General features: G+C 44.9%; 1 protein-coding gene across 34 annotated transcripts in view; it reads left to right on the top strand.

Annotated features, from left to right (window-relative positions):
• MICAL3 (microtubule associated monooxygenase, calponin and LIM domain containing 3) overlaps positions 1-13,441 on the top strand; it is a 234,780-nt gene that overhangs the window by 187,775 nt on the left and 33,564 nt on the right. For 32 of the 34 annotated variants that reach the window (XR_012895684.1, XM_075896972.1, XM_075896909.1 and 29 more), the window contains 6 exons: positions 939-1,043; positions 1,641-1,775; positions 2,183-2,274; positions 3,549-5,406; positions 6,948-7,042; positions 13,257-13,307. Coding sequence is in view for 33 of the 34 variants with exons in the window: in XM_075896972.1 (XP_075753087.1) it covers positions 939-1,043; positions 1,641-1,775; positions 2,183-2,274; positions 3,549-5,406; positions 6,948-7,042; positions 13,257-13,307 (2,336 nt within the window). In the remaining variant the exon portion in view is untranslated. The remainder of the gene's footprint in view (positions 1-938; positions 1,044-1,640; positions 1,776-2,182; positions 2,275-3,548; positions 5,407-6,947; positions 7,043-13,256; positions 13,308-13,441) is intronic. The other 2 variants (XM_075896911.1, XM_075896954.1) reach the window with 1 other exon arrangement.

The raw sequence follows: 13,441 nt of genomic DNA, 5'->3' as shown, positions 1-13,441 counted from the left end.
AATATCTGAGATAGGATAAGATGTAATAATGGAAAGAGTTACAGGAGTTTCTGGGTTTCTGTGGAATATCATTTAGCAAATTAAAGGTCACGCGAGAGGGGCCACGTGATCCCTTCTAGAATTAAATCCTCTTCTGCGCAGTGTTGTCAAATGCCTTCTTTGGGTTTATAAATTCAGGAATCTTCCCTTGTATTGATCTTGCAAAACAGATTCTGGGCTCTGGCACAGAAGAACAGACTTTTTGTGCATCTGTTATTCACATTAAAATATCAGAATATCATCCGGGCCTTGTCTGTCTGCCCTGCAGCCTGGACTCCACCAAACACTTCTACAGTGTTTCAGCAGCACAGAAATTAAACACTTTCCAGATGCTCAACTCTTCTCATTGGTCACTTCATCTGACTTCAGGTCCTTGAAACATCTTTGTTTCTGCTGCTAGGCAAGTAATTATATTAGAATATGAGATTGCAGTTTGCAACTTGCATACATCTGCTACAGTGGAGTAACTTCAGTTCCTTTGTGCTGCTGATACTACATTGCAGCCACAACCAAGCATATTCCATTAGAGCTTTCCCTGACCTCCTTATTTAAAGTCTCACTCCAATATGCTTTGGCTCAGAATAGGAGATGCTGGTAGTTCATAAGGCCGATCCCTCTGAAGTGCCTTGAAAACCTTACAATGTCAGTGTCTATGATAAAGTTCCTCAAAAATCACAAAACCTTTGACTGCTAGGACTGAAGGCTTGAAATGCCGGTTGATTATATGTGTGTGGGTCTTTCCTGCTGACGCGCCTCAGAGCTCCTAGTTGCAGTAACAATGAGTAAATATTGGCACTCGAGGCACTTGGCTTTCTTCGAGCCTTGGAAACTAAGGCTTTCCCTTGTATAGATTTTTTTCTCTCTCTCTCTCTCTCCCCCAATACTTTAATGCATTCCAGCCCCATTTGAGGAGAATGAAGTGGAGGACGAGGTGTGCACAGAGCCTGCAGATACAGAAGGAGAAGCAGGTGAAGAAGGAGACACAGGTGCAGAGCTGGACGATGGTATGGTGCCACAGTATATCACTAAACCTCATTATGGGAGCAGGGTCTTGTTGGGAAGCCGGTACCTTGTGTAAGGGTGATCCAGTCAGAGCCAATCTGTATATGTGGGAGCTCAGTGAAGAAAAGAGAAAAGTAGAAATGAAGTGTGAAATGGAGCTGAAGAACTGTAGTGCCATGGATTCTGGAAGACATTGCTTACAATCACTCTATTAGAGTCCTTACTGTCATGAGTAGTCTTTCTGAATGAAGGAAGTGAGTGTTCATGTGGGAAAAGGCAGTAGGGCTAACTCCAAAATCTTCCCTTGCCAGCATGAAGGAAACTGCAGATACTGGAAGGTATAGGGAAACTTCCAATGTTAACCGTGAAACGTATGAAACAAAGTAGGGACCTAATTAGTATCACCTTAGTAACTAGTTAAGTAACCCCAGTTAGCATATAATAAAGGAATAGGAGAGTTAGGTTCTCAGGTACCACCGCGAATAGTGCCCTGTATGGAAGTAGATAGAGTAATAGAAAGATTTTGAAAGTAAGTGGCTATCCTTGTGGCCTTGCATTCGAGACCTCCTCCTTTCTGTCATCTTTCTTTTCCCACTCAGATCAAAGATGGTCAGATGACATCCCATCTGAGGCAGAAGATGAGTGTCACTTACCTCAAGGGGACATGAAAGAATTGAAAGTCTTCGAAGATGAGGATGAGTTAAAAGCCGCTGCTCCTTGCAGTCTGACAGAAGGTAAACACTTCATCTCTGTATCCTGCAGTCCAGAAAGACTGATCATTTCTTTGAATTGTTGAATTGAGCTATTGGTGAAAGCAGTCTCTTCAGTTAAATTTGAACCATGCCATTATCTTCAGTGCCTTGCATATGCTTGCATTTGTATTCTGAGAAAGGTGGTGTGATACCATGAGCTACATCTTCCAAAAGCATCAGGGAGCCCCCAGAACCTCAGATCCTTTTGAGTACTTTTGGGCTATTTGCCTGTATTGTTATGGTCACATACAGATATTCATACTCCAGAGGGATCATCTAGAATGTAAAGGGCTAGTGATTTGCTCACGGTTTACAGTGCTTCTCATGGATTTAGAATGTTAAAAGAGTTCATTTGTTTGGGTTTTTTATACGTTCTTCATTTTCCCTAGATCCATGCAAACCTTCCACCCTCATCTGCTCACCCAAGGAGAGTTCTATTCCTCTGTCCCCAGTTGGGAGTCCCAGCACAGAAAAAATAGAGGTAAAAGTTTTTGGTGCTCTTCAAATCTATGTTGACATCAATTATGGGTCTATATTCTGTATATTAGTAGAACAGCTTGTATGACCTGATTGTGATAATTTTTGCTTCTTTATCTGGATGACATAAATTGTCCTCTGACAACTTGAGACCTGATTTCATATTTTTCTCTCTATAGTTAAAAAAACGCCTTTCCTATGAGGCAACAGAGTGATGTCATCACGTCACTCTGTGTCTACAGGAACAAGCCCCGCACACTCCCAGTCTGGATGCTGCTGCCCTGGCTGGCCCTCCCCAGTGGCCGGGAAAGAGCCCTAGCTGCCATGTCTGGCTTGGCTCCAGCCCTCCTCCAGGGGCCGAAGGGGGGGGCCGAGAGATCGCTGCCTGTAGCTCGGGGCAGGGCCCAGAGGCTAGTGGTGGCTGTGGCCCGGGGAAGGGAGGCGAGAGGCTGGGGCTGGCTGCGGGGGGAGGGGGAGCAAGAGGCCAGGGTTGGCTGCGGCCCTGGCCCTTCCCTCACCTCTCCAGCAGCTGGAGGTGGGGGCGAGAGGCTGGGGCTGGTGCGGCCCTGGCCCTCTCCACCCCTCCCCCAGGGGTGGGGAACAAGAGGCCAGAGCTGGTGCAGCCACAGCCTTCCTCTCTCTGGTGGCTGGGGGAAGAGCTAGCCCTGCCTACCCCCAGAGACCGGGGGAGGGGTTGGCGAGCATAGTGAGCAGGGAACACAGCTCCTGTTGATTTTAAAAGAAAAATAGTCACTTTTTTTCTTCTGAACAAGTTCACAGTGCAGTGACTGATCAGTAGAACAAGTGTCTAACTCTAAAGGCAAAGAAAAAGTTACTGGATATTCTCCCCTCAGTGGACTCATGTAGCAAGCAGGAATTATGTATCATGGATATATACAGCGACAAAACTGGTCATTGTCCAGTCTCTGCTTGAGTCAGTTCAGTCACTCTGAGTTCCCTCCACAGCAGTGTCCTGTCAGATTCATTTGTGTATAAGCTGAATGAAGACAAAGGTTATAATTGAGACACCCTGATTTATCTTTTACTCATTTCAGTGCCATTTCAGTTAGAACAATCAAGTTTCCTATGCCACTGCTCTATAGCGACAGGCAACAAGAACACATTGACAAATGCATGGATTGATTTGCTGTTTTAATGGGAAAGAATGTAAATACAGTAAAACTCTTGGTTTTGGAGAAACTTTCCTAGTATACTTTCTTTAGACCCTTTTTGTGGTTTATAGAACACTAAAAATCTTTTGTTTCTCCATTTCCATAGAATGTAAAGGATTCCCTCACAGTACTGCCTTGCATGGACAGATCTCCAGAGAAACGCTTTTTTCCTGAACCGTTCATCATTGAAGAAAATCCAAAAGATGAAATCCTTGAAGATCAGACAGTTAAAAGCCCTTCTGTTTCTGTTTCTCTTTCTCCAATACGGTCCCAACCAGTTGCGTTGCCAGAAGCCATCACACCTACATCACCAGCACAGTCTCAGCCAGCAACACCTCTGTTGGCTTCATCCCCCCCCTCTGCCCAGTTGCCTATCTGTTCCCAGCCTCTGCCATCTGCGGAAGCACCCATTCCATCTCCAGTGGAACCTCCAGTGTGCTTTCAGCCTGCACCAGCCTTAACATCCACTCCTCTAGTCCAACTTGCCCTGAAGAGCCAAGATAATGAGGTGGAAAAATTGGGGAGCCCTACTTCTGCAGAAGAAGCCTTGAAACGGAACAATCTCGTAGAGGAGTTCTGGATAAAGAGTGCTGAAATCCGGAAGAGTCTAGGGCTCACGCCAGTGAACAGAAGCAAAGTGTCAGAGCCTAGCTTTACTGTCTCAGCCCTTGAGTCAGCTCCACTGAGTGTTTCAGAGGAGGAAGTGATCCATCTTGTAAAACCCCAGCCTGCCCCAAGAAGGCTCATCATGTCCAAGTTAGACAATGAGCAATTGTCTCTGCTGACTCCAAAATCTCCCTCAGACAAAGAGCTGAAGAGTTCCAATGAAGTAAAGAGAGATCTATCCAGCAGCTCTGGATTGGGTCTGCATGGGAGCTCATCCAACATGAAGACATTGGCTAGCCAGAGCTTCAATACTTCTGATTCTACTATGCTCACTCCACCATCAAGCCCTCCTCCACCACCTCCTCAAAATGAAGCTCCAGCAACTTTGCGTAGAAAGAGGCATCAGACAATTTGGCAGAGTGAGACAGAGTCTAAGCCAGCACCAGCACCAGCACCAACACCTCCTGCTCCCTTACCTTATGAGCACAACCCTCCTGCCAAAGAGTCAACCCAGGCCTCAAAAGAAGAGGTGCGGAAGTCGTTTGTGGAGAGTGTGGATGAAATTCCATTTGCTGATGACGTAGAAGACACTTATGATGAGAGAACTGAGGATACAAGTCTTCATGATAAGTTCTTCACGCCCCCTACCAGTAGGCCAAGGCCAGAGAAGCCTCTTCACCTGCCATTGGTCAAAGAGAATGGAGGACCACTATCAATGGAAGGAGGAGCAAACCAAAGAAAGAGGGTGCTACCCCAAATCTCTCCAGAAGCCAAGGAGCTAGCTGAGGAAAGAATGAGAGCCCGAGAGAAGTCTGTAAAGAGTCAGGCATTGCGAGATGCCATGGCTAAACAGTTGTGTAAGATGAAAGATCTGGAGATGGCTGCAGCTGCTGGGGCCACCAAGGCACGGAAAGCCTCCTCCATGCCTTTGAAGCCCAAAGAGATGGATTTTGAGTCCTCGGGACGTTTGGCCATTAAAGTTGTAGAGGGCCCCACACTGAAACATGATGCTGCTAATGAAAGATTCCTCTCTCCCCCTGCTGATGTTGCTGGGCCAGAAGGGTCTGTCACCTCCTCAGAGGGCTCCAGTGGGAAAAGTAAGAAAAGGACTTCTCTCTTCTCCCCTCGTAAGAACAAAAAGGAGAAGAAATCCAAGAACGACAGCAGACTTTCTGACAAATCCAGTGGTGTTGCTGAGGAAGCCACCAAGCCCAGATCATTGTGGAAGTCTGTTTTTTCTGGGTACAAGAAAGATAAGAAGAAAAAGACTGATGACAAATCTTGCCCTAGCACTCCCTCCAGTGGTGCCACAGTGGACTCTGGGAAGCACAAGGTTTCCCCAATGGTTAGAGCAGCAGGTATAGTACATCTGCCTGTCTGCACACTGTACTTTCACCTCATCTGGAAAGTTTCTGAAATGTAGAAGTCCCAAGTTGCTACCCCACACTGCTGTGCATCTGAGTCACTCTCCTTTGCCTAACGTGCAAATGGTTTACCCTTGAGGATAATGGGATAAGCACATATTTGTTTATAAAATAAATAGCATATCAGTGGGGGAAACAGATTGTCAAATAGCAAATGTGGTCCTTTACTCTTCTGTTCATATGTCCCAGAGTACAGGGGTAGTAATTTTTCTGCCTTTCCCTGACTCAAAAGGCTGGAGTTTGCCACTTTTCAAACTTGTTTTAACTCCTGTCCTGGCTGCCCACCTTGACTATTCATTCAATTCCCTTGAATCTGGCATGGCAAACTATGCAGGGTTTTTTGAGACTGATATAAATGTTCCTTTATTCATTAAAAGGTACATGGATGCTCAAAGGAGCATGGAGCTTTAGTTACTTTCTCTCCTCTTTGCTCCCTGTGTGGCTTGGGGACCTGTCAGCTCTCCATAGCCTTACAAAACAGGGATTATGGGGTCACCCATAGATACGAATCTCCAATCGCCATCAGGTTGCCTCAGAGCATTTGAGTGACAACTTGAGACTCTTGTGCCATACTAACGCAGTTATCTATAAATATGGGCCAAATCAGAGGTACCTGTCACTTCTTTTGACTCAGGCCAAAGTGGAGCTGGACAAAATGAACTTAATCCCTGCTGCTATCATCTAAATGCCTCTTTGTAGGGACATTAACCTGGGTGGAGGGAAATGAAGCTGTGCTATGTTCAGCATCATTCTCAGATTTACCTCCTACAGAAGGTGGTGCTTCCTTAGAAAGAAACTCCACAGTCAGGCTGTGTCCAGACTCCATGCCTCCGTCGACGGAGGCATGTAGATTAGCCAGCTCGGAAGAGGGAAATGAAGCCGCGATTAAAATAATCGCGGCTTCATTTAAATTTAAATGGCTGCCCCGATCTGCCGATCAGCTGTTTGTCGGCAGATCGGGAGAGTCTGGACGCGATGCCCCGACAAAGAAGCCTTTCTTCATCGACACAGGTAAACCTGGTTTCACGAGGCTTACCTGTGTCGATGAAGAAAGGCTTCTTTGTCGGGGCATCGCGTCCAGACTCTCCCGATCTGCCGACAAACAGCTGATCGGCAGATCGGGGCAGCCATTTAAATTTAAATGAAGCCGCGATTATTTTAATCGCGGCTTCATTTCCCTCTTCCGAGCTGGCTAATCTACATGCCTCCGTCGACGGAGGCATGGAGTCTGGACACAGCCTCAGTGTTGCCACAGTCAGTGTTCTGGTATCACTTCATGGAGTGGTGCTCCCAGCATGGTATTTCCAGCTAGTGCAGCAGTGAGGTGTGACTGTTATAACTGTTTCAGAAGTATAAGTCAAACAGGAGCAAGGCCAAGCTCAAAAGTATCTGCAGAGAGACAGAAACACAATAACTGTGACTACTCTTCTAACCTTGTCATCCCATTCTTCTGTCTTTATTGCCTCTTTTCTCAGATTTGCAGCTCCGTCGACACCTAAGCTTCTCGGAGGACTCGGACCTCTCCAGTGATGATGTTCTTGAACGATCTTCTCAGAAGTCCAAGCGAGAGGTAGGAAGACCATTTAGATAGAGCTGCCATAATTTGGATATAGACTCAGAACCATAACAGCATTTACCAGAATTAACTTTATCATTCTTACTCTTTTTCCTGCAGATGGTGTTAATATAAGATTGGTTGAACAATAAACCTGAAATCAGCCAGTTAATTTCAATAAGTCAGATTCTCTGTTGCCATCTGTTGTTTCACTGCCTTACGCACAGGCATTATGTGTTTATTGCCTCGTTCTGAGAGTAGGATGTTTTTTTTCCCCTAGAAAGAACATACAATCTCTAGCGATGGGAAATTCATATCTAATGAGTATATCTTACTTATATATCTAATGTTACTACAGATATGTTCCTTTGGCTTCACTTCCTGATGAAGATCTAGTTTTAGGATGTTGTTGTACCATTCTTCTATTCAGTAGATTAATCTGTTGAAGTTTGAGGCAAACTGCATACAGGTAATAGTCTGCATTCAACAAAGAGGAGCAAGCAACAGGTTTATGGTTCTGCAGCATGGCATATGTGTGTGTCTTTCCCCTGGAAGATGGGGATCTACATGTTAATCTTCTGTCTGGAAAGGGTGAGCCTGCCCCTATTCCTCTCCCATTTTGTCCCTGCTCCATTTGAGTGATTCATGGCAATTAAGCAGTATTTCCAGACGTATCTCTGTAGGTTTAACCAGTGGTTATGAAACTGAAATAGGAAAAAGGTGCTTTTGGATAAATGTGGATTTGAGCACAGATTTGTTCTCATTATACAGGTAAGGGCTGGGTGTGCTCACAGATTTGTGAGAGAAAGAAGTGTCTCCTTAGGCATGAGCAGCTTCCTTTGGCTTATGTTGTAGAGTTCTGGAGTGAGCCTCACTGCCCCTCCTCTGCCAAAGGAAACTTCAGTGTGAAATGGGACTCAGTGGGGAGTAGAAAAGTAAAGAAGAAATGGAAGGAGCATCTGCTGGACCTCCACAAATACCCAAAAAAGAAACATGTCATTTTGCTGGGACCAGGGTGTACTTGTGAGCAAGAGACTTGGCAGGAACTGAGGGGCACCTGCTTTTTCTTTCTCTCTATCTAGTGTATTCATTAAGTAAATAAGAGAGTGGCTGTGTTTTCATTGTTTCATTTGAGCAGGGAAAATATAAAGCAAAAACAGTAGAAGTGAAAGACAAAAATGTAATGCTAAATCACACAGTGGATGCTAGAGTGGAGGGAAACTGCCACTGTCGGAGGGGTTCATGCACGTGTCCTGCAGGTTTGGGGTGTGGGGATTGGATATAGGCATTTTACCCACAGTAGCATGATCCTCAACTCAAGCATGCACTGGAGAGAGAAGTGAGTTCTCTCCCGTCCCTTCTTTCTCTCCCTTGTGCTTGGATCCCAGGCTATGTCTGCACTAGAAATGTTTCATTTAGTTTAATCAACTAGTTGATGGAATTTCCATCAACTAGTCAATTAGTCAATAAGTAGGGAAGCTGCAGCGGGGTTAGCTCCCAGCCCCAGGAGTTAACCCTGCTGTGGCTCTGCCTTTTAAATGCATTAAGAGCTAGCAAGCTCTTAATACATTTAAAAAGCAGAGGCGCATCATCTGGGATGGGGCATGAGCCAGGAATAAGCTGATTCCCAGCACACGCCCAGTCTCCGTTACCCTCCTGCCTCCTCTGCCCCCCGCAGAGACAGTGCTTAGGGAAACCAGCTTTTAATCTGGCTTCCCCCAGCACCAGCTCCTGCTCTCCCCAATCTTGCTGCCTCTGAATGAGGCAGCAAGGGGGGGAAGCGACTGGTCGAGGGACTAGTTGACTGTCTGATAAGCTTATGCTTATCGGATAGTTGACTAGTCGCTTACATCCCTAGTCTGCATTTCAAGCTGGAGGTGTAATTTTGTCTGAGGAGACATACTCCTGCTAGCTCTGGTCATGCTGCTTTGCTAAAAATGTGATTGTTGCCATGGTGTCAGGAGAGGCTGGCTGCTCAAATACATAGCTAGCATGTGAGCAGGCCCTCTCGGATGTCCAGAGAGGCTGGGCCACTTCCAGCTTTTATGGCCCCTAGCAATAATAATGATAATAAATGACGACACAGGAAAACAAAATAACGCACCAAAAAAAAGAGACATAATTTGAATATTTTTTTATTTATCAAATTATTTTTCTAGCCTTTTTCTGTACAAATGCACTAATTATTGAGGAAAAATGTAGCTTTCATGCAATGTCACAGCTGATACTAAGCATGGCGAGCCCATTCCAGTGCTCTTGTCCCACAGAAGTTCTTTACCTGCTTCAACATGTTGAAGGAGCATTCACTTAAAGCCCCTGGGATACAGGCGAACTGATAAAACTATACAATTCAATTGTGATACTAGGAAATACCCCCAAGAGTCCAAGTTCGATTATTTCTTGAAGCAACTCCTTTGGCTTGCAATCCAGTTTAAAGTTCATGGAATATATTCAGTTGAGGAAGATGTCCTCATCAGTGAGATCTTTTGCGATTTCTTTGTAGTACTGTTGCTGAAATTGGTCAAAATCTGATCAGTTAACAAAAAAATTGTCTTTTACCAAACTGCATTTCTAATTTGTTTAAATTTGCAGCTCTAAACTGACAGACTGTGTCATATTTTGGTCTGAGAGGGATGCACATAAAAATAAGCTGTGAAACTTATCAAACGTCAAAAAATTAACAAGTGTCTAAATTAGGGGCCCCCTTTGAGCTTGAGGCCCAGGCCAAATGGCCCTCCTGACCCCCCCCCCCTTCTGATTGGCCCTGCATGAGGGATGGGACCACACACTTCCAACTCATGGAAGAAAAGGAGCCTCGGAGGGCTGTATCACAACTGTCCACTCTGATGGGGAGCAGCTCTCCCCACCTTTCACCAAGCCTGGAGAAATCAATGGCAAATGCCAGGTTAAGGCAGATGTCTGATTTATTTGGGGAAGGTCTCAGCTGACTGGGGAGGTTGTGAAGAAGTGCAAGTGGAAATACGGCAGAAGACAATTTCCATTTACATTTTTAATTATGATGAGATGAAAATGTAGTAAGAGTAACTAATGAAAATTCTCATAAACATGGCAAACAGAAGGATTAATGTACTGAAGTGAATGGGACTCCTCCTTGCTTCATTAAACCTCTTTAGGCTTCCCTCCCTGTATCTTATATAAGTAGTTGCCTCTGCTGAGAGGAGGGTTTTACTCTGGGAATTGTTCTTTATATTGGACCCCTTTCTTCTATTTGTTTTTGCTTCTCTCCCTCCTTTGCTTTCCCTTGAGGTGTTTCATGACAAGTTCCGACTTGCATCTGAGATGCAGAAGGAGGAGGTACCTGGGGAAACAGAAAGAGATGCAGTATGGGGGGGTTCAGATAAAAGCTGTGGTGCTGTCATTCCTGTCCAGCTTGTGAATTTCTGGCTGGGGACTACAATAAGCACCATGTATATCCTCAGATTTGGGAGGGTGCTCTGGTGCCTCCATGTTGAGCGACTTTGATATAAATTGGCTTTTGCAGAAGAGACGGTGGTCACTGAGTATTTGAAGGCCTGGAAATGCTAGAGATGGTCTGGAATTCTTCATGTTGCCCAGCAAAAATATTATGCTTCCTTTTCATTTTCTCAGCTATTTTACCATAAGCAGCAAAATTTCCAGGGTGTGGTTTTCATGTCTGATGTTCTCCATTTGCTATGGCTGAGTTGCACTTAAGGTTCTCTTCTTTGCTCAGTGCCTGCCTCTGCTTTCCAGGAGCAAAATATGGGAGTGTGTGCACTCATCCAGAGGGAGCAGACCACAGACACATCAGCCCTTTGCTTCACAACAAATGTGTTTGGGGCTGTAAAACATTTATACCACTCTTGGCAAGTCTTGCTGCAGAAGGAAATGCATCCAGGGTAGGATTGTCAAAAGGGCAGCACTGATTTTTGAATGTGCTCCTTTTAACTATAGCCCAAATCAACCACTTATTTCTCCCATTGTGGGGGAAAAAGTGGCTTCCTTTATGCCACATAACTTTTATCTGAACCCTTTCCAGGTTAAAATCCAGCTGATGTTGCTTTTGTGGTTGTTGTACTGAACTTGCTTTCCAGCAGGCTTGGTCTATTTATCCCATCCATCCTAGCATTAGCAATCAGCAGCGAATTAACTTTGTGTGGCTTAATGTGTTGCCTTTCAACAAAACCTTCATGTAAAGAACGTTGATGTGCTTCCTTGTGGGTTGTGCACTTACAAATGTGTGTTTGTGAGAGAGAGAATGTACACAATGTGGTGCAGTGCTCAAGAGATATGTTTCCTGCTGCAGATATTTTGCTGAATACTAAAAAGTTTGCATACATGTTCAGATTGTTCCTCAGCTTTTCATTCATGATTGGTTTAGTTAAATGAATGTTCTGCAAAAATACTGAATGCTGGCACTTTCCCCAGAGTGGTGTCGTAGTGCTCTTTGTACCTCATTGCACAATGGAAATTCTCTTCCCTTAGACATACGGGGCAATAAAATCACCTTAAGGAGGCACAGGAGCTGGGATCATGCTTCATACCAAAGGTAGAAAGAGCACACTAATTCTGCTGGAGTTAGCACACCAAAAATAGCAGTGTGGCAGTGGTGGCTCAGAAATAATCCCACCCAACTCTCTGTGTTGCCCCATCTAGCTTGAGCTGTCACCTGAGCTGCTGCAACCACACTGCTATTTTTAGTGGTAGTGTGTGCTTGTTTGCCTCAAGCAAAGGTAGCGCATCTGTCTCCTACAAAGCACTCTCCCTACTGCTGGGAAGAAAGCAACTTTTTTTTTTTACTGAGTTGAAATTACAAGATTGAAGAGCCAGAGCATAAGAATGGCTGTACTGAGTCAGACCAAAGGTCCATCTAGCCCAGTAGCCTGTCTGCTGACAGTGGCCAATGCCAGATGTCCCAGAGGGAGGGATCACAACAGATGATCCTCACGTGATAGCTCCCCTGTCTCCCACTTCCAGAGAAAAAGAGGCTAGGGATACCCTTCCTACCCATCCTGGCTAATAGCCATTGATGGACCTAGCCTCCATGAATCTATCTAGCTCTTTTTTGAACCCTGTTAAAGCAGAGTATTCAGACTTAGAGCACATCTCCTTACTCAGCTTTGGCTGTAAAGAACAGTTCCAATACCATTCAGCTGCATTTAGTACTCTTGGAGGAGTCCCACTCAGGTAGCAAGTCAGAGTGTCTATTAGCTTATGTGACGCAACACGCTCAGCACCCCAGGTAGTGGTCTTGCAGGTTACAAAGCCATGAGTGAGGCCATGGTAGTGGAATTTCAAGATTGTTTTTAGCTAGTAAGCAAGGGCCATACCTAAGTCATAAAGCACCAGGACTGAGAAATAAGATTGTGGAGCAGAAAGTAGATGAGGAAGGAGTACAACTGAATCAGCGTGTGATCTTGCGGCCACGCTGAATGTTGAACAAGCAGACGCAAGAGTGAGCCCCACTAGAATGCAGGCTTTATGATACGTGACAAAGGCAAAATCCATGGACAAGATACCAGATTGTATAAAGAGCACCATGGTAAGATATTTGAAAAGGCTTCTTCACCAAGAGATTAATTAATACGTAGAATGGACCCTTGTCTTAGTTATACATCTGTGCAGCATCTAGCTCAGTGGGTCCTCATCCCTGACTGGGGTTCCCTGCTGTAACACAAATAACAGCTTACGGGAAGCCTCTGGGGCTAGTGATTATGAAGCCTGCATATCAGCCAGTCTTGTTTTTGGACAAATCTGTTGAAAGTTTTGTGTTCCTGGCGAGAAACGTAGGGAGGACTGGGTGAAGCTATGGTTCTCACAAGCCAAACCTTTCTTTATAAAGACACTCAATCATAAGTGTGTGGATTTTTTTTAAAGATGCCTTGTATGATTGGCTGAGCTGGTTCAGATCAAAACAGAACCAATCCAAACCGTTGCACCAGTGCTGGAACCAAAATGTTGTTTGGCCATATATTTACACGTACTTATTGCCGGAATAGAAAAGGGACTCTCCTGGATCACTGGTTTCCCAAAGAGGCTCCTCAGTTGGAATTGACTTCCAGAGAGTGCTGAGTAGAGATTTTCCATTGTGCGTAGTCAGGCTATGCCAGGTTCACCATTTGTGCAATTTTATGTTGCGTTTCAAAACAGCTTTGTTTTTATTACTGTGCATTTGTTTTCAATGTTGAACTGATTTTGCTCCATTTTGTGTGTTTTTATTTTTTTCCCCTTTACCATTCCCCATTTAAAGTCGATTTATGTACCACACGCCCTGGCATTCAAGAGATCATACTCGTCAAAGGTAGTGTCTCCATTGCCATTAGCTGGCCATTGTTGCATGCATGCCCATTTATTAACCCATTGTGTCCATACATCACTCCCAGCCCTCCCACCCCATCTGCACTAACACCACAACCCCTGACTGTGCATGAATGA

Source organism: Pelodiscus sinensis, chromosome 1 (genome assembly GCF_049634645.1).
Source record: "Pelodiscus sinensis isolate JC-2024 chromosome 1, ASM4963464v1, whole genome shotgun sequence".
Lineage (NCBI taxonomy): Eukaryota > Metazoa > Chordata > Testudines > Trionychidae > Pelodiscus > Pelodiscus sinensis.
Note: the sequence above shows the minus strand (reverse complement) of the source record. Positions and strands in the feature narration are given on the sequence as shown.